The 21,435-nt window shown below is 46.3% G+C and overlaps 1 protein-coding gene and 1 pseudogene across 1 annotated transcript; both read right to left on the bottom strand.

The window, feature by feature from the left end:
• LOC133418944 (EMILIN-1-A-like) overlaps positions 1-21,435 on the bottom strand; it is a 56,282-nt pseudogene that overhangs the window by 18,965 nt on the left and 15,882 nt on the right.
• On the bottom strand, positions 5,726-7,901 carry LOC133457467 (zinc finger BED domain-containing protein 4-like). The gene is made up of 2 exons (XM_061736786.1): positions 7,615-7,901; positions 5,726-7,216 (listed from the first exon to the last, which is right to left on the bottom strand). Exons 1-2 carry the CDS (start codon positions 7,880-7,882, stop codon positions 6,210-6,212), a joined length of 1,275 nt encoding a protein of 424 aa, XP_061592770.1. The 5' UTR covers positions 7,883-7,901; the 3' UTR covers positions 5,726-6,209.

Below are 21,435 nucleotides of genomic sequence, written 5' to 3'. Positions count from 1 at the left end.
GATGCCACGGTGCCGTCTATGAACATATCTCTAAAACGATTCATACCCCTCCTGTGCCATTCCTGGAAGGTGGGGTCCTCAAGGGATGGTTTGAAAGAGTGATTTGATGCAATGGGGCTAAGAAGAGAGAAGCTGTGAAAACCAAAAAACTTCCTAAATTGGGCCCAAATTCTAAGAGAATGTTTAACCACTGGGTTTTTGATTGATTTAAGTGAAGGAAGTGGAAGTGAGGAGCCGAGTAGGGCAGGAATTGACAGGTCATCAGTTGGATGTAACTCCATCGCCACCCAGTCAGGGCGGTCAGCGCCGTCGCAGTAGAAGGACCAGAATGCAAGGCAGCGCAGGTTAGCAGCCCAATAATAATAACGAAAGTTTGGGAGGGCCAGACCACCTGCAGACTTAATTTTTTGAAGGTGAGTTTTGTTCAAACGTGGCCGTTTACCCCGCCATAGGTATGAAGATATAACTGAGTCAAGGGACTGAAAAAAAGAACCAGGAATAAAGAGTGGTAAGGTCTGGAAAAGGTACAAAAATTTAGGTAAAATGGTCATTTTAACTGAATTGATGCGACCCACAAGAGACATTGACAGGGGTGACCATTGTGTAAGGGTTTGTTTGGTCTCATTTAACAATGAGATAAGATTCTCTTGGAGCAGGTCTTTGTGTTTCCTTGTCACAGATATGCCTAAATAGGAGAATTTGTCATTTACGATTTTAAAGGGAAAATTGGAAAGGTCTAAAGCATGCGATTCGAGATTGGTAGGGAAAAGCTCACTTTTGCTGAGATTCAGTTTATAGCCTGAGAGTTTCCCAAACTGACTGAGAAGTGACAGCGCAGGGGGTAATGAGGCCAGAGGGTGAGAGATGAAAAGCAAGAGGTCATCGGCATAAAGCGAAACCTTATGTTCCCTGCCACCTCTCCAGATACCGGACACATCCTCACAAGATCGGAGCGCTGTGGCAAGCGGTTCGATAGCCATGTCAAAAAGCATGGGACTAAGGGGGCACCCCTGACGGGTTCCACGATGCAGATTAAATGGTTTTGACCGTTGAGAGTTAGTACGAATTGAGGCTGTTGGGTGTAAATAGAGAAGTTTAATCCACAGAGCAAAGTTCGGACCAAAACCAAACCTGTCCAGCACAGCAAAGAGATAATCCCATTGGACGCGATCAAATGCTTTGTCCGCATCCAGAGAGACAACGCATTCAGGGATAGCCTCAGAGGCAGAGTAGATAATATTGAACAGTCGCCTTGTGTTGAAGTAAGACTGCCTACCTTTAATGAAGCCAGTTTGGTCTTCAGATATAATTGTGGGGAGGGCATTCTCCAGCCTATGGGCTAGGACGCTAGCTAGGATTTTAGCATCTGTGTTTAAGAGGGAGATGGGCCTGTAGGAGGCGCATTCAGTAGGATCCTTCCCTTTTTTAGCTATGAGGGTGATGCAGGCCTCCGAAAAAGAAGGAGGGAGGGAACCGTGGCTGAAGGATTCTGAAAGAACTGTAGATAGCAATGGGGAAAGCAGAGTAGAAAATTTCTTTAGAAATTCCGCCGGGAAGCCATCAGGGCCAGGACATTTACCCGACTGCAGTGAAGAAATGGCTCGAGTAATTTCCATCAGGGATATCGGTTCTTCTAATGTCTTCCTTAGATCTGGTGAAAGACTGGGAATACTAAGACTATTTAAAAAGTCTGCAATCTCATCTCGATCAGTCTGAGATTCCGAGGTGTATAGCTGGGTATAAAAGTCCCTGAATGCTTCATTTATGAGTAAGTGGTCTGTAGTTACATGGCCATTTGGTAATCGAATCTTAGAAATATTTTGTTTAGCCTTAGAGCCTTTAAGTTGGTTGGCTAATAATTTGTCAGATTTGTCTTCATAAACATAAAACCTGGTTTTACTTTTCAGAAGTGACTGTTCAATTGGGTGAGTGGTAAGCAGGTCAAATTTAGTTTTAAGTTCTAGCCGCTTTTTTTAAAGATCTGGGGATTTAGTCCGAGAATATTCTTCATCGACCTCTTTGATTTGGCGGGCAAGGTCTGATCGCTCCCTATAAGATTTTTGCCTCACCCTAGCAGTGTAGGATATAATCTGTCCCCGGAGATAAGCCTTGAGGGAATCCCAGACAGTTAGACATTCCTGGAGTCATATTCGTGGATAGGAAAAAGGCTATTTCCGTTTCCATTGATTTAACAAAATTTGTGTCCGACAGCAGAGTTGAATTGAATCGCCACTGTCTGTCTCTCTGAGGTAGGTCAGGAAGGGACATGGTTAGAACCACAGGAGCGTGGTCGGAAATGACAATGCTCTGATAAGCACAGGAATGAACCAGGGGAATCAGTTGATTATCAATAAAAAAATAATCAATCCTCGAGTATGTGTGGTGCACTTGTGAGAAAAAGGAGTATTCTCTGTCACATGGATGTAAAGAACGCCACACATCACAAACACCGTAGTCAGAAAGGAACGCCTGAATAAGACGGGCTGACTTACTTGCTGTGCCGGGGTTGGTAGAGGATCGTTCTAGGACTGGGTCGAGCCAGCAATTAAAATCACCACCCAGTATGAGAGAATATGTATTAAGGTCAGGGAGCAGTGAAAACAGTCGTTCAAAAAAGACTGCATCATCTGAATTAGGGGCATAAACGTTCACAAGTACGACCAATGTATTGAATAATTTCCCAGAAACGATCACGTAGCGACCAAACTTGTCAGAAATGACATTGTGCTGCTCAAATGAAACATCCTGACTGATCAGAACTGAAACTCCTCGGGCCTTAGCTTGAAAGGAGGAGTGAAATCTCTGCCCTGACCACCTCGGGAACAGGCGGCTATTATCAGAACTGCGAATATGAGTTTCTTGTAGAAAGGCCATTTCTGTTTTAAGGTGTTTTAGATGTGAGAAGATCCTTTTCCTCTTAACAGGGTGATTCAGACCCTTAACATTCCAGCTCACCAACTTCAAGTATCTACTCATAATATCTAAGAAGAAAAATTAGGTGTGCACAATGACCTAGGCAAAAAAAAAAGAAAACGGAAAGGAGGTTGAATGTGACCCACATTAAGTAATGAGTTGAAAAGAGTTAATGCAAAGTTTCTGGCAGTGACATATCCCCCCGACCCACCCACCCCAACTAAGACAGCTGCTATAGAAAAATTAAAAAAAAGCAGCAAGCTCTTCAAAACAAACAAAGTGCAATAACGCATCTTCCTATCCTACACACTAATAGCTTTTGCTCCCGTATCATGGGTGTATACATATTAGCACCTTAAAACGTGTAGATATAAATAAAAAAAAGAAATACCCTCTCAAATCTTGACCTGTAAGTCCCGATATGAGCCCAGAAATATTTGTACAAAAATATAAAATATAAAACGTCCGACTTAAGCAGCGTAAAAGTAAGGTTAACAGCTTACAATTATTACAAAACTTATAGGTAAATCGGAAAAGCTTTTTTTTTTTTTTTTTTTTTTTGTTTTTTTTTCTCTCCCTCTTCACCACTTATTTTTCCCCTTCCCTCAAATAGCCAAAAATAACTGCAAATTAATAATATTTGCAAAGGGGCAGTCCAACTAACAACAGAGAAAATACTGGTTGTCGCGGGGGTACTCACCCTCCCCTCAGGAATAATGTGACTCACGTAAAAAAAAAGAGAGAGAAAAAAAAGTCAGTCCGTGAGCGTCAGTGAGCCGCACCGGGCTGCAGGCGGAGCCGTGACAGCCTCCAACAGTCCGGTTACGGCGGGTTTGAAGCTTTGCTGCGACTCGTGATGAATTTGCGCGCCTCATCCACGGAGCCGATCCACTTCCTGGCTCCCCCGGACAGCGTGAGCCGGAGCCGGGCGGGGAAGAGCAGAGCCGGCTTCAAACCCAGCTGGTAGAGCTCCGACATGACTCCGCTGTATTCCGCTCGTTGGCTGGCAACTTCGGGGCTGTAATCCTCCAGGACCCGGATGGGGTGGCCGCGATATTCCAACTTTCCTCTCCGGCGCGCTTCCCTCACGAGGATATCTTTCGTCTGGTACCGGTGAAGGCGGAGGATGACCGGACGCGGTCTCTGTCCCGGAGCCGGCTTGGCGGCGAGCGAGCGGTGCGCTCTGTCTATTTCTGGCGGTGACGGCAGCGTATCGTTCCCGAACACCTCACACAGCAGCTTGGAGAAGAAAGCCGCCGGAGACCCGCTCTCGGTCGACTCCGGTAAGCCCAGGATACGGATGTTCTGCCTTCTGCTCCGGCTTTCCAAATCCACCACCTTGGCCTTCAGCCGAGCATTATCATCCCGTAGAGTCGAGCAGATGCCTTCAAGGTCCGTAACTCGCTGGCTGAGGTCTTCTGTGGCGAGTTCAAGGGACGAAACACGTTGGCCATGGTCCTCGACCGCGAGCCGCGTTTGGTCGAGTTTGGAGTCGAGCTGACTGAAAGTATTTTTGAACTCGGCGGCCAGGGCAGCTCGGTGTTCTTCCAGCAACGTGGTAATGGCCGCCAGGGTTAAGACAGCGCCAGCGTCGTCCTTCTTGACCGACTTGCCGCTCTTCGAAGCCATCTCGGAGGTAAGTGGGCTCGTTCGAGACAAAAAAAAAGAAAAACAGCAACAGGGAATCCTTTTTAAAGGAAAAAGTTTGAAAGTTTGAGGGCTTGGTGGTTTAAAAAGTTTGGCACTCACGGGAGCACTCACGAAACACGTCTACTCCATCTGCTCACCAACCGGAAGCCCCCTGAGTTACTTTTTAATGAAGTAACTAATAATGGTAACTAGTTACTATTTTTCAGTAACTAGCACAACACAGTTTATGAGTGAGTTGTTTCAGTGTGCTGTGTGGATTATGTTCTCACTGCAAACGAACCGCTCCAGGTCTGGAATGGAAGCAAGCCGAGACCACCTCTCCTAGGAGATCTCAGCTCGCTTGTTTTGTCTCACATCCGAGGGACAATTTGGTATATGTGTTCACATATACCAAACGAACCGATCTTTAGGGGGAAACGCTCCCTGTTTGGGAACAACTGCTCCAAACGGGACACGTGTAAAAGCACCCTTAAACAAGAAAAAGTCAGGAGTGGTACTAAAAAGAAAACACCTGGAGGAGCATCTGCAGCATCTGCAGCTAACTCGGTTTATTGCTAATAAATCAGTAACATGGTTGGGTTTAAAAAGATCATCCTAGAAAGATGGATGAAAATTCTCCTGGAGAGTTAAGTAAAAACAATAACAAATAAATGCTCACTGAAATTACCTTCTTTGTGCTGCTTTGTGTCTATTATCTAAAAACATCTTACTTACTTACTTTTCTACCTTCTTTTTCTTTCTTTGTTTTACTGTGCATAAAATATGGGTTTCGGAGCTTTATAGATGACTTATATATGTGTGTTTATTTACATGGTGTCCCAGCCTTTTAGAAAGAGGTTGTAAAACTGTAGAAAGAGGTTGTAAAACTGTAAATGAAGGATTCTAGCTTTATATACATTTATAAAATATTAAACACAGACATTCTCCCCTTTAAATGTTTAAAGTCATGGACTTTAAAGTTCAGAGGAAAAGTGTTCTGCTTGAACAGTGACACTCTCAGCCAGGCTTAGGGCTGGGCGATATGGCCTAAAAAAAAAATCTCTGATTTTTAAAAAAAAAATCCGATTTACGATTTAAATCGATTTTTTCCCCCCCCATACTTAAAATCAGTTTACAGATGACAAATAAATTGTTCAAAACAAGTTTTTATTTTATTTGGCAACAAAAACATTGGCAAGCCCTGCCTGCCATTGTAAACAGTGAAAATGTCATTTTTCAGTAAGCTTTATCTAGTTTCAAACACAATGCACCCTTGAACTAAATGAAAAAATAAGTAAAACATAAGATTACAAGACCTCTTTTTGGGTTGATAAAATAAAGTGCAAACAAAACTTTTACTTGAACATGTTTTGCATAATAAAAAAAGGTGCCTGTGATATACAAAAAGTATTTGGTCACTATTTTGATTTCCTGAATCATATAAAGAAAATTAAACATCTGCATCAAATAAAAATTAAATAGTAGCCTTATAAACAACTTTTCAAGCTTTTATAACTGACAGTGACACAAACATGTCACATTTACCTTAACATATTTTGTGCAGTAAAAAAGTGTCTGTAAACAAAATTAAACATCTTCATTCACAGCATATTTAACAGCATCAAATAGTAGTGCATGAGGGGCTTCTTTGCTGTTTTTAAACATTTTTAGCCAGGAAGACAAGCCTGTCTACAACCTCTGGCTTGAGGCATGCACGGTGGCATGTAACAATGCCCCCCCCCAACACTGAAAACCCTCTCAGAGGGGGCACTTGTAGCTGGGACCGATAGGTATTTCTTTGCCAAATGACTTAGCCTTGGAAAGTTAGGTTGGTGGCGCTTCCACCAGTCAAGTGGCTCGGTCTCTGGGTCAACCTCAGGGGTCAATAAGTATGTTGTCAGCTCAGTCTCTATTTTTACTGTCTCTGACTGGTGGGAAGATGCCACTGATGTAGTCTTCTTGAAGAAGGCAGCTAAAGTCATTTTCTTGGGCGGAGGCTGTTCTTCTTTGCACACATGCATAGCTGGACTGGGCTGCTGGGGTGTGCTCTTGTCACCAGGAACAGTAAGGGAGAGGAGTTCAGTGACTGCTCTTTTTTTGACTTGTTCCACCTTTTCTGGGTCGATGTAGGTTGTACGGAACCTTGGGTCCATCAGTGAGGACATGTCCAAGAGTTCATCTTGCACAGTGTTGCTGTATTTATCGTTAAGGTACTGCATTATGTTTGTTTTTATTTTTGCAGTGAGCTCTGTGTCTTTTTCCTCTCGCTGGAGGAGACTGGTTCTGAACAAATGGAGCACCGGTTTAACGCATGAAACGCTAACATATAAGTCCCCAGAGAGTGCGTCGGTAAAGTCTTGGAGTGGTTTTACAGCTTTGTTTATAGATTCTAAGACCTCAAGATCTTGCCAAGTGGGCACAAGATGGCGACTTTTCTTGTCCGAACCCAGGACACGGACTATGGCCTTCTCCTGTTCGAGGAACCTCTCGATCATTTTCTGGCGTGAGCCCCATCTGGTCGGGGACTCTGTTACTAGCTGATGTGTGGGTAGACCAAGCTCGGCCTGCACTTCACCCATCTCTTTCCTTTTTTTCCAGCTGTAAGAAAAGGCAGACACTGCCTTTTTGCAAACCCCAACAGCACGATCGACCCGTGGGTCCTTCACACCATTCTCTGAGAGATAAAGAATATACAAGCAAAACAAATTTTAGTGGAAACCTATATTCAAACTTTTTTCACATATCTGCATTTTATTAATGTACACAAAGCACATACACACAAGAGTTATTATAGTTTTGTATATTTACCATTAGTTTCCTTTCCTTGTTTCAGTTTAAATTGTTTAAAATGTTTTAGTTATAGTATTTCTATTATGTGCACACACGTATGCATGAGCACACACACACACACACACACACACACACACACACTGTAATCATACCATTATATGATTAATCATGCAAATTTTGAGGAAATATGTTGGTTTAATACAATGCATCAAATATATCATGCATTAATTAAGCTGTTCGTGTTCAAATGGTGAAATAGATATCACTTGAGTTGATTCTTACCTATAGCACAGTTCAATCTGTGTCCAAAGCACTGAAGGCTGGGCCACCCATTTTCTTTCAGAGCTTTGATCATGTTGGTGCCGCTGTCCGTAGTCATACATGTGAGTCGGTCCTCGGCAAGATTCCAGGAGCTCAAAGCGTCTTTTAGCCCCTGAGCAATTATTTCGCCTTTGTGTTCATCGGGAAAGTAAGCCGTTTGGAGGCATACACTTCGCAGAACCCAGTTGTCGTTAACGAAATGCACCGTTAAACTTAAGTAGGGCTGCATCACTCTGCTGGACCACAGATCGGTTGTTGCCGAGTAGAACGACACCCCTTCCAGCTCCGTAGCGATTTTTTGGCGTGTATTGTTATACAGCCGAGGCAAGGCAACTTCAGAAAAATGTTTTCTGCCTGGTAGCACGTACCTCGGGTCCAAAACTTTCATCAGCTGAATAAACCCCGGTTTTTCCACGGTGTAAATGGGCACCATATCTTTTGCAATATACATTGGCGACCGCATCCCGTGACCGCTTCCACCGGGCTCCTTCTTGTCATAAGGAATGCAGTTGGTAAATGTCTCCACGACGCTAGGTTGTGTTTGGTGGCGGTGCTCGGGCCCCGCCAGCGGTCATGTTCTTTTCGGAGGAGCAACACTTCTCCCACTCAGCAGCATGCTTCTGTTTGAGGTGCTGCAGTAAATTAGTAGTACTGCTACCTTTGGTAGCAACAGCCCTCAAGCAAACTTTGCAGCGAGGCGTTGTTTGTTCAATGTCAGTCGCCAAAAACCTAAACCAGTCCAAATAACCGAGGATTACATTTCCCTTTTTCCTGGATGAACTCATCGTTTGTCGCCATGTTGTTTTGTGAATGAAACGCGAGGGGAGGGGGCGCGCGCAGGGGAGCGCGCACGTCTGAACTACGGTAGCCCAGCAGGGAGCGTTGGTGGCGGATATTGAAGATAAAATCGATTTTCAATAAAACAAATCGAGGCAAAGTACAAATTCGAATTAATCGATAAAATCGATTTATTGCACAGCCCTAGCCAGGCTAAACACATCTGTCGGTCATGACAACATGCAGATGTGTTTGAAATCCTCCGGCCCAGTTTCCTGTCCGGAAACCATCCCCCCTGGTGAGAATGGGCCGGTCACATGACCAGGCAGCGTGTGGCTGAGGGCCGGTCACATGACCAGGCAGCGTGTGGCTGAGGGCCGGTCACATGACCAGGCAGCATGTGGCTGAGGGCCGGTCACATGACCAGGCAGCGTGTGGCTGAGGGCCGGTCACATGACCAGGCAGCATGTGGCTGAGGGCCGGTCACATGACCAGGCAGCGTGTGGCTGAGGGCCGGTCACATGACCAGGCAGCGTGTGGCTGAGGGCCGGTCACATGACCAGGCAGCATGTGGCTGAGGGGCCGGTCACATGACCAGGCAGCATGTGGCTGAGGGCCGGTCACATGACCAGGCAGCATGTGGCTGAGATGGTTTCACCTGCACCAGTCCCTCCAGGCTCCCAGTCCAGACTGGTCTGGCACCAGTATCATTGACTCTGAACTATGAACTATGGACTATTTAACTTCTACAGACTGACAAACATGCAAGAAACGACCAAACGACCTCCGTGAGAAACCAAGATCTGTCACATGATATTGAGATTTAACTTTAAATAATGAATCGGTGTTCATTTTAGAGTTTGTTCAAAGTCAAAATTGTCACAATCTGCATATATTTACCACCTCATTTTTACACATTTTTTGGATGATGGATGGATGGATGGATGGATGGATGGATGGATGGATGGATGGTGGATGGATGGATGGATGGATGGATGGATGATGGATGGATGATGGATGGATGGGTGGGTGGATGATGGATGATGGATGGATGGATGATGGATGGATGGGTGGGTGGGTGATGGATGGATGGGTGGGTGGGTGGGTGGATGGATGGATGGATGGATGATGGATGGATGATGGATGGATGGGTGGGTGGATGGATGGATGATGGTGGATGATGGATGGATGGATGGATGATGGATGGATGGGTGGGCGGTGGGTGGGTGGATGGATGGATGGATGGATGGATGGATGGATGATGGATGGATGGGTGGGTGGATGGATGGATGGATGGATGGATGGATGATGGATGGATGATGGATGGATGGGTGGGTGGATGGATGGATGGGTGGGTGGGTGGGTGGGTGGGTGGATGGATGGATGGATGGATGGATGGATGGATGGGTGGGTGGGTGGATGGATGGATGGATGGATGGATGGATGGATGGATGGATGGATGATGGGTGGGTGGGTGGATGGATGGATGGATGGATGGATGATGGGTGGTGGGGGTGGGTGGGTAGTTGGATGGATGGGTGGGTGGGTGGATGGATGGGTGGGGGGGTGGGTGGGTGAATGGATGGATGGATGGATGGATGGATGTACCAGTATCAGGTTTAATCTAAGATGCAGAACCTCTGGTGCTGATGGGAGTTTGTTTTTAGGACCCAGTAAATGAGATCAAATTAAGCATCAGGTGCAGGTCAACCCACAGGAGCCAATATCAGAGGGGTGGAAGAGGCTATCATGAAGAGGAAGACAGCAAGGACCGTAACGTCGCCCGGATCGGCGTCACCGGGGCCCCTCCCTGGAGCCAGGCCTGGGGTTGGGGCTCGTAGGCGAGCGCCTGGTTCAGCCCGAAACGGCAACGTTGGCCCACCTTCCCGTAGGCCCACCACCCGCAGAAAGGACCGTGAGAGGCCGGTGCCATGTGGACTGAGGGGATCCGGTTTGGTAACCACAGGATTTCGTCTCTGCTTTTTGCGGATGACGTTGTCCTGTTGGCTTCATCGGACCGGGACCTTCAGCATGTGCTGGGGTGGTTTGAGGCCGAGTGCGACGCGGCAGGATGAGAATCAGCACCTCCAAAACCGAGGCCATGATTCTCCACCGGAAAGGGTGGCATGTCTTCTCCGGGTGGGTGGAGAAGTCCTGCCTCAGGTGGAGGAGTTCAAGTATCTCGGGGTCTTGTTCATGAGTGAGGGAAAGATGGAGCGTGAGATTGACAGACGGATCGGTGCAGCGTCCGCAGTTATGCGGTCGATGTACCGGACCGTCATGGTGAAGAAGGAGCTGAGTCGAAAGGCGAAGCTCTCGATTTACCGGTCAATCTACGCACCTACCCTCACCTATGGTCATGAACTTTGGGTAGTGACCGAAAGGACAAGATCGCGGATACAAGCGGCCGAGATGAGTTTCCTCCGCAGGGTGGCTGGACGCTCCCTTAGAGATAGGGTGAGGAGTTCGGTCACCCGGGAGGAGCTCGGAGTCGAGCCGCTGCTCCTTCACATTGAGAGGAGTCAGCTGAGGTGGCTTGGGCATCTGTACCGGATCCTCCTGGACGCCTCCCTAGGGAGGTGTTCCAGGCATGTCCCTCCGTGAAGAGACCACGGGAAGACCCAGGACACGCTGGAGAGACTATGTCTCTCGGCTGGCCTGGGAACGTCTCGGACTCCCTGGAAGAGTCTGGGGTGAAGGAAGTCTGGGCATCTCTGTTGAGGACTGCTGCCCCCGCGACACCGGGAACAGATAAGCGGAAGAAGATGGATGGATGGATGGATGGATGGAAGAGGTCATGTGACATCATACAGGGTTCAACTCTAAAATGGAGCTGCGTTAGTCAGCAGGCCTTTCTACAGACATGTGCAGTGGCCGTGTGGTGGTCATGTGATGGTCATGTGATGGTCATGTGATGGTCATGCGATGGTCATGTGACGGTCATGTGGTGGTCATGTGATGGGTCATGTGATGGTCATGTGATGGTCATGCGATGGTCATGCGATGGTCATGTGACGGTCATGTGATGGTCATGTGATGGTCATGTGACGGTCATGTGATGGTCATGTGACGGTCATGTGATGGTCATGTGATGGTCATGTGATGGTCATGTGGTGGTCGTGGGATGGTCATGTGACCTCCGTGGAGCAGCTGGAATCCTCACCTTGTCATACAGAGAGTCTCCAGACACCGACAGGTCTTTGAGTCGGGTGTTGAAATACTGAAGCTGGTCTTCGTTTGCAACGACCCTCCACTCCAGAGACTTCTGGGTGGTGTTGGCTCTGCCTCCACCTCTCCCTGAACCTCCCCCACCACCGTCTCCCCCTTCCCTCTCCTTGCCCTCCTCTTCCTCCTTCTCCCCACCCTCTTCCTCCTCCTCCTCCTCTTTCCCCTTCTCCCCCTCCCCACCCTCTTCCTCCTTCTCCTCCTCCTCTTTCCCCTTCTCCCCCTCCTCTTCCTCCTTCTCCCCACCCTCTTCCTCCTTCTCCTCCTCCTCTTTCCCCTTCTCCCCCTCCTCTTCCTCCTTCTCCCCACCCTCTTCCTCCTTCTCCTCCTCCTCCTCCTCTTCCTCCTTCTCCTCTTCCCTCTTCTCCCCTTCCTCTTCCTCCCCCTCCTCTTCCTCCTTCTCCCCCTCCTCTTCCTCCTTCTCCCCACCCTCTTCCTCCTTCTCCTCTTCCTCCTTCTCCCCATCCTCTTCCTCCTTCTCCTCTTCCCTCTTCTCCCCCTCCTCTTCCTCCTTCTCCCCTCCTCCTCCTCCTTCTCCTCTTCCTCTTTCCCCTTCTCCCCCTCCTCTTCCTCCTTCTCCCCCTCCTCTTCCTCCTTCTCCCCCCTCCTCTTCCTCCTTCTCCTCTTCCTCTTTCCCTTCTCCCCCTCCTCTTCCTCCTTCTCCCCCCTCCTCTTCCTCCTTCTCCTCCTCCCCATCCTCTTCCCCCTTCTCCCCCCCTTCCTCCTCTTCTCCCCTCCTCTTCCCCCTTCTCCCCCCCTTCCTCCTCCTTCTCCCCCTCCTCTTCCCCCTTCTCCCCCCCTTCCTCCTCCTTCTCCCTCTCCTCTTCCTCCTTCTCCTCCTCCTCTTCCCTCTTCTCCCCCACCCTCTTCCTCCCCCTCTTCCTCCTTCTCTCCCCCTCCTCTCCCTCCAGACTCGTCTCTCCCCCCGTTAACGATGACCCGGGTTGTCCTCCAGTGTCTGCAGCCTGGTGTCGTGGTCGTCCAGCCTGGTCTTCAGCAGCTGCACCTCCTGCTCCACGTCGTTTGATCCTGAAGGACTGGTCGTCCAGACGCTCCGAGACCAGCGTCCTCAGTCCTCCGTCTGTCCGTGGCAGTACTCCTTCAGGTGCTTCTCCAGGTGTGAATGGCTGCCGTTACCGTTCCCCTCCAGCCGTTTGTTCGGGCCGTCCCTCGCCACCCCCCCCCACCTCCAGGGACCTCTTTGTCCAGGTCTTCCAAGGCCGAGCTGATCTTTCGTTCAACATCGTCCACACGCTTCTGGACGTCCTTCAAAGAGTCGCAGCATCCGTGGTGATGCAGGACGTCTTGACGCAGCTGGTCCAGGTTCTGCTGGTAACGGACGTCCATGGCGTTTAGCTGCTTCCTTCCAGAGAGTGGATTCTGTCCTGTCCTCCTGCTGCCGGCGGAGCAGATCTTCCACTCCAGCCTAAAGAAACGACACTCACGTTAACCTGGATATATTCACACCCTTCATTAGTCCAGCGGTGTTTCACTGTTCTCTGGAAACTGAGTCTGAAGACATTGTCAAAACTGGATGATCTGCTACGGCGCTGGATGTCTAGACACGTCTAGACATGTCCAGATACGTCCAGACATGTCCAGACACATCCAGAGATGTCCAAAGATGTCCAGCTAATCCAAAATGCAGCAGCCCGAGGGCGACAGGAATTAGCAGGAGAGACCACGTCTCTCCAGTGTTAGCTTCGCTCCATTGGCTACCCGTAAAATTCAGAATCCAATTAAAAATGTTATTACTTGCGTATAAAGCCCAAAACGGCTTAGCTCTGCATTATTTGCCAGACCTGATAGTGCCTTATGTTCCTGGCAGAGCTCTCCGCTCTCAGAGTGCAGGTTTAATCGTAGTTCCTAGAGTATCCAAATGTAGATTTGGAGGGCGGGCGTTCTGCTATCAGGCACCATTACTATGGAACCAAATTCCCATCTGGGTTAAGGAGGCTGACACCACCTCCACCTTTAAAACTAAACTTAAAACCTTTCTGTTTAGTAAAGCCTATAGTTAGTGTTTAGTAAACCTCTAGCTGGTGTTGGTAAATCTCTAGGTAGTGTAAACTCTAGTGTGTTAGAGTCGCTCCTGTAGTTTCTTGTGCTGGCCCCCCCTTTTCTTCTCTTTTTTCTCTTTTGTACATGGTGCAGCATCCTCTGCCGGTGGCGAAGAGCATCTCTGAATGCACAACACTGGAACCTGCAGCGTGGGAGTGAGAGGGGCAGGGTAACGGCCCGGGCAGGCGGGGGGGAGAGATTTGTCCGTCAAGACTCCTCTCGCTGGCCCTGCCCCTTCTCAACCTTTCCCCGACCCTGCACCCCAACCTGGGACTTGATGATTGGGCCGGAGCTTCGGGAGCTGCGTGCTGGCCTGTGGTCCCCACTCCGGTCACCCCGTTGCTGCTTCCACATGCCTGCTGTGCTGTTGATGTCCCCGACCCCCAGTCTGGCCCTCGGCAGGAGGGTCCCCCCTTATGAGCCTGGTCCTGCTCAAGGTTTCTTCCCTCCTAAAAAAGTATTTTTTCCTGCCACTGTTTGGCTTAAGGCTTTTCTCCCACTAGGGGAGTTTTTACCTGCCATTGTTTATGTAATAATTGCTCGGGGGTCATTTTCTGGGTCTCTGGAAAGCGTCTAGGGACAACATTTGTTGTATTAGACGCTATATAGATAAAATTGAATTGAATTGAATTGAAGAGATGTCCAGACATGTCCAGACACATTCAGAGATCTCCAGACACGTCTAGACATGTCCAGACACGTCCATAGATGTCCAGACACGACCAGACATGTCCAGACACATCCAGAGATCTCCAGACACGTCCAGACATGCCCAGGGCAGTATCAGATCTTTCATCACAACAGCTCCTGTGATGTAAAGCAGATGTGGTGGACTATCACATATAGGGTCGCCACCTTTCAGAAATAGAAATAAGGGACGCTCTGATTTCAGCAGCGCAGGAGCCAAAAAAAAAACCCCAAAACTTCTAAACTGAATAAAAATGTGTTTATTTTATATGAAAAAACAAAATGCTTTGATTTAAAGTTTAAAGTGCTTTAATAGCATTGAACTTACATGACTGTACAGACAGACAACCATACTAGCAGCTGAAATATCCTCCTATGCTACGTATGTCCACATCAGCCCAGATGTATAATATAGCCTACAGGTGAAGAATATGGTGTAAAAGTTAATTTATTTCAATAATTCAACTAGAATATGGTGTAAAAGTTAATTTATTTCAATAATTCAACTAGAATATGGTGTAAAAATTAATTTATTTCAATAATTCTACTAGAATATGGTGTAAAAGTTAACTTATTTCAATAATTCAACTAGAATATGGTGTAAAAGTTAATTTATTTCAATAATTCAACTAGAATATGGTGTAAAAGTTAAGGAAAATACGGTACAAATCGTGTCCCGTATTAGTTCAATACGGGACGCAACATTTTTTTCTCAAATAAAGGACAATTCCGTATTTTACGGGACGGGTGGCAACCCTAATCACATAGAACATGATTACATGAGGGATGGAGTTCAGCAGGTACCTGACAGGACGAGCAGGACAACGACACTCTTGTCTCCAGCTCCCTCAGGATCTCCTCCTTCAGAGAGTTTAGCTTCCCCCTACTCAGTCCTCCACCAGACGGACCTCCGTCCAGCTCGTTACCTTTGTTGTTGACCAGGTGGTTGTTGATGCTGACCAAAGTTTTATCATGAGCCTGTTGGAGGAGACACTCACCAGTCAGATGAGGAGCTACGTCAAGCCCTCCACTGAAGTATTTCATCAACTAAAAAGGGATTAGCAACAACAAATCCTTTGAATTTGCCTTTTAAACCCACACAAGAGTTGAAAAAGCTCCCTTCAGTCATGTTGTCTCTCCCATATTGAGTTTCTTTTGGATGTTTTATTTGAAATGATGCTGAAATGTCATGAAAAACATCATACTTGTAGGGGACTTTAATGAGAAATCCAACGTGACCGTCTCAGTGCTGCTTTCTGTTCTTCACTGGGTTCAGTTGTTTTTAGGTCAAATGGTAAAAACTAAATTCAACCCACAGCCATGACCACACTCTGGGGTTTGCTGTAACAGATGAATGGACTAAGCATTGGCCACATGACTCATAGGCTTTGAAGTCTTTTTTTCTCTATACTGTGCTGTCATGTTGCCCAGAAAGCTGATGGGAACACGCCCACCATTGTCAATCAAAGTTAGCTGTAGCCAGTACTGGAGTTGAGGGGGGATGAGGGGGGGATGGCATCCCCCCTGAAATAAAAACGGTCCAAATCATCCCCCCTGAAATAAAAACGGTCCAAATCATCCCCCCTGTAAAACTGCCAAACCCCCTTTCCTTGGTGGTTTTACTGCTATTTCAACATTTAGAGTCATCACCAGAAAAATAACACCAGAAAAATAAGTTATTTGACAATTTTTACCCGTTTCAAGTACATTTTCACTTGAAATAAGTAGGACAATCTGCCAGTGGAACAAGATTTATCTTCTTATTACAAGCAAAAAAATCTTGTTCCACTGGCTGATTTTTCTACTTATTTCAAGTGAAAATCTACTTGAAACAGGTGAAAATTGTTGTTTTTTTCCAGTGATGAGTCTTGTTTTAAGTGTAATGAGATTTTTTTTACTAAAATGAGACATTTTAACTAGAAATAAGACAAATATTCTTGTTAAGATTGTGAGTTTTTGCAGTGATCCATGTTACTTATCCTGTGAAGGACAGAGTCATATTGATAAGTTCAGAAAAGTGTTTTTTATTGTTGTGTTTTGATGTATTTGATGTAAGCCCAGTGGATATTTAAAGCTTACAGAAGGCTGCATTTTTTTTACAACTCGACTAGTGGCTGTAGCTAACAGCTCCTTCAGCTAAGCCCTGCAGAGATGCCATCAGACGTTTACAGCAGAATATTGTTGGAGGCCTTTGTCAATACCCATCTTCTTTTTGCTGTTTTTGTTTGTTTTGTAGGTTCTGTTTATTATTATTGCTAATTTCTTCTCCGGGGTCTTTGTTTTGTTTTGTTTTGTTTTTGAAGGATGTATGTATTTTTGTATTGAATACTTTACATACTGTAAATAAATCATACATTAAAAAAAGATAGTGTCCCGTGGTCTAACCTGCACCTGAGCACCTTGTGTATAAGGGGCCCGATCTTTCATTTCATAATTCACATACAAGCAAACTGGTCCAGCTTCAGTTCTGGTGTCGGTTCTTAAATACAAACAAGATAAAATAGTGTAATGATGCACTCACGCTGAACATTAACATTCACAAACCTGTATGAACACAGCACAAAGCATGGACAATGACACCCATAATGCAACACAACCACAGCAGCTACACTTTTTTCTTTTAAATCTTAAATCGTAGGAAATACCACCAAATAAATTATTTTTCAGAACTCGAGTTTCTCCAGATGACGGCCCATGTTTTTTTTTAAATATTTTTAAGAGGGCCAGGATTAAGAACCACTGCTCTAGAGACTATTACCATGACATCTAGTATTACAGTTGGAAATCTGGGATTTAACCACAATCTGTCATTTGAGTGACATATTAACCAGGTTTCTAGGACCGCCTTCTTCCACCTTGGTCATATTGTCAACATCAGGAACATCCTGTCTCAGACTGATAGAAGAACCGGTCCAGGTATTTGTTACATCAAGATTGGACTATTGTAATTCGAGATATCATATTTCTCTAATTGGAGCTTCTCTTCATTGGCTACCCATAAAATCCAAACTGGAATTTAACTCTTTACAGGGCAGGTGACCATATTTGTTCCCTTCAGCAGAACTAGTTTATTATTACTAACAAAAGTTACAGTGTTAACAGGCGTCCTTTAATATTCCCCACTAACCCTGTAGAGTTGACATTTTGGAATTTCAAGTATTTTATTGAATGCCCTATAAATGGTCATGCTGTTGTAGACCTAGACTGCTGGGAGACCTCCCATGATGCACCTCTCCTCACTGCAACTCTATTAATGACTCTATTGTTGTCATGATCCTGTGTTCCTTCATCCCAGCAGGGGTTCCTTATCTGTGGCTCTTGTTCTCTCCTCTTTCCTGTCCTCTCAGCCTCCCCCTGGTCCAGGTGGATGCTGGCCCTTCCTGAGTCTGGTAATGTCAGAGGTTTCTCCCTGTTAAAGCAGCCTTTTTCTTTCCATAGTGGCCTGGTGCTGGATCAGGATGAGTTTGGGTTCAAAAAAGGTTTGCATGTAATATTTAGGATTGTTATTTCATTAGTTTTGTATTATTTGAAACAAGTTAAACTGTATTGGTCGGGTACCTTTGTTGTGATTTGGCGCTATAATAATAAAGCTGACCTGAATGAATGTTCCTTATTGATCAGGTAAATGTATCATTATCAGCTGCTTATATATCTGTTTTGAAGCCTGTTGATCCTTAGGAATTAGTCAATTACCTACCTATGTCTAACCTTCCTTTTCTATCTAAAAAGCATGAAACTGGTGTCTTTAGTCCAGCTCATCTGCTGATGAGAGTGATTTAACTGGGTCCTTGGTCTGGGTTTCTCTGGGCCAGTTGAACACAGAGAAGGAGAGATGTGACTGAATAACTGTGGTCAGTGGATGATGGCTAGGCTAAAAATCAAGTATGTTAACAAAAATGTGGCTGACGTCCCTCTTTGAGCTGTGGTTCTGGTCCACTAGCATCCTCAGACGAAGGACTGACCTGAGTGCGGTTGTCCAGCTGGTCCAGTTTGGTCTGGATGCTGTGAATAGTCTCTTTAATCTCTGGTTGAGCTGCATCGGCAGGGTTTCTTCCTCCTCCTCGTCCTTCTCCTCCTCCTCCTCCTCTTCCTTCTCCTCTTTCTCCTCCTCCTCCTCCTTCTCCTTCTCCACCTCCTCCTCCTCCTCCTCCTCCAATGAAGACTGGCTTGTTGGTCTCCTGCTGGAAGTGTTCGGTCATGGTGGACTGAAGCTGCTGCAGGTTCTTTGTCAGGAGCTGGATTTTGTCCTCCAGCTGCCTCATCTTCTCAGACTCCTGTTGTCCTGGAAGAAACAAGTTTCTTCATTGCATGTTACATTGTGGAGAAAATCTGAACCAACATCTCAAGATGCAGTGTGTTAATACAATACCCAGAGGAAAGGACATCAGCAACAATCTAAGAAAAGAAGCTGTTGCTGCACATCAATTTTCTCGACTTTCGGGTTATAAAACCATTTCTAAATTATTTGGATTTCAACATTAAGAGCGAAAAACATTCAAGTGGAAAATATTCAAGACAAATGTCAATCTTCCCAGGAGTGGTCGTCCAAGCAACTTTACCCAGATGTCTTGCATTTTTTTATATTAACAAACTAAAACACTTGTAGAACAATGTCCTATTGAAGGGTGAAAACAAAGTGGAGTTGTTTGGCTTAATATCCAGCACAATGTTTGGAGAAAACCAAACACAGAATTTCAGCCCGGTGTCAAGCACGGCAGTGGAGATCAATGGTCTGGACCTGCAAACTAGGCATTGTCATGGCATTGCAGTTTACAGGCCTTGGACCTCCCAAGGCCTGGTCTTGACAGGACACACTGGGTCTTCTTCCTCCTCTACCATAGAAACAACACCACCTTGTGGCACTACATCAGAACTACCAACACCATCAGCTCATGGATCTGGAACTTGCTGACCTCTACGGTTTACTCGTAGTTCCTAGAGTATCCAAATGTAGATTTGGAGGGCGGGCGTTCTGCTATCAGGCACCATTACTATGGAACCAACTTCCAATCTGGGTTAAGGAGGCTGACACCACCTCCACCTTTAAAACTAAACTTAAAACCTTTCTGTTTAGTAAAGCCTATAGTTAGTGTTTAGTAAACCTCTAGCTGGTGTTGGTAAATCTCTAGGTAGTGTAAACTCTAGTGTGTTAGAGTCAGTAGTCATAGTTGCAGCTATAGAACAAAACTATAATAGTTAGTCTCAAATATAGCTTCATGGTAGATATGCTGCTATAGGCTTATGCTGCAGGGGGCACCGACATGATCCACTGGGCGGTGCCTCTCACCCTTCTTCTCCTCTCCTCTTCCCTTCCTCTCTTCTCCATTTCCATTATTATTTATTATAAGTATCTCATAGCTATCATTTTTGTCCATTGTTCCTGTAGTTTCTTGTGCTGGCTCCCTTTTTTCTCTTTTGTGCATGTTTGCAGGCCAGAGCTTCAGGAGCTGCATGCTGGCCTGCGGTCATGTCCCATTGCAAAGAGAAAACACCTTCTGCATATGGCTTTATGTTCGCAGCTTCAGCTTTCAGCCAAATCGTCCATTTTTAAGGGTCATCATAATCCTGGTCCCAAACTGGTGGTTGAAGCAGGGATGGCTTCCATCCAAAACCCTCACTAAACCAATGAGAAACAAGGTGATCCGCTATGGCGATCTCTAAACAGTAAAAGCAGAATGAAAGAAAAAGAATGATGGGTCATCGATGCGTCCGTGTCAAAACGATGAGGTTTATGCGCAGAAGACAGGTGCATGTCAGAAATGTAAGTATTCATCGGGTTGACAGGGACAGAATGTCTTTCTTCTTTGTATGTCACTTCTTTTGGTAATTTTTCAGCTCAAGCTCACATAAGTTCTGCTTAATCTCCTCCGTTTCCATATTTGAGCTACATATAACAAGGAGACAAAAGGAAGCTCAACACCGCTGAAGGAAATGACCCTCACTGCCACCTAATGGAAGCTAATGGGATTACAGAGACCCAAACAACAGCAGCAAAGTATAAGAACCAACTATGGTAACTGCATAACTCTTGTTTTAATGAGGGTCCACTCACCGTTGTGTCCTCCGGATGGTCTAGATCCAGAACCACCTCCTCTAGTACCTCCTGTTCCCTGTCCAGAGGTCCCTCCCTGCCGATGAGGGTTGGTGGTTGAGATCTGGGTTCCTGCGCCACCAACTGGACCAATGTTACAGTCCACTCCACTGTAACCATGGCAACACTTCCAATCCATCTCCGTCACAGTTTTGTAGGCTACCTTATAGCGAGGCTTCATGTAGGTCCGATATCTGCAGATGAAGAGGTTTAGCATCACTCCGAGCCCACAGACATTGGGCTGACTGAGATCATTGTACGCACAACACCACATCACACTGCAGAGCCAAAGCCAGGCATACTGAGGCCAAGCTAGGCCAGCTGCTTTGTCGTCACTTCCAGGTCTCAACAGAATTAATCTGGGCTGTTCTGATCCCACATTTCTTGGCTTCCAGCAATGCAAGGAGGAAGGGTCCTTTTAAAAATCTTTACATTACACTCACATTAGCTACCCAAGGGAACACGGGGAGAACATGCAAACTCCACACAGAAAGGCCCTTTCGCCAACCCCACCCAGGGTGTGGGCGCTGAAGTCATGGGGGAAGTAAACACAAACTCAGCGTCCAAAGCGTCCTCGGCGAGAATTGAACCCCAGGACCTTCTAGCTGTGAGGCGGCTGCACTACGAGCTGTGCCACCGTGCCCCCTTACTAACTATGACTTCTTACTTCTTCTCACGGACTGTTGGCCATCGGTACATTCAGCTGTGTATTATTGTGGCACATTCAGTAATGGAGCACTGATCCTGATGCAGTTGCACTGACAAGGCTCTGCTCTATCACGCTGAAGGCAAGCACAAGTATTTAATTTTGTGTGAAATGAGAAAGTTTAGATAACATGAAACTAAGAGTCTACTGACCGATGATACTCACACCACGACCTGCTCACCAAGGATATCGACAACACCACCTCATCACCAAGCATACTTACACTATCACCTCC

The sequence above is a fragment of the Cololabis saira genome, chromosome 2, assembly GCF_033807715.1.
Source record: "Cololabis saira isolate AMF1-May2022 chromosome 2, fColSai1.1, whole genome shotgun sequence".
NCBI lineage: Eukaryota > Metazoa > Chordata > Actinopteri > Beloniformes > Belonidae > Cololabis > Cololabis saira.
This window is presented reverse-complemented; position numbering and strand designations above follow the sequence as displayed.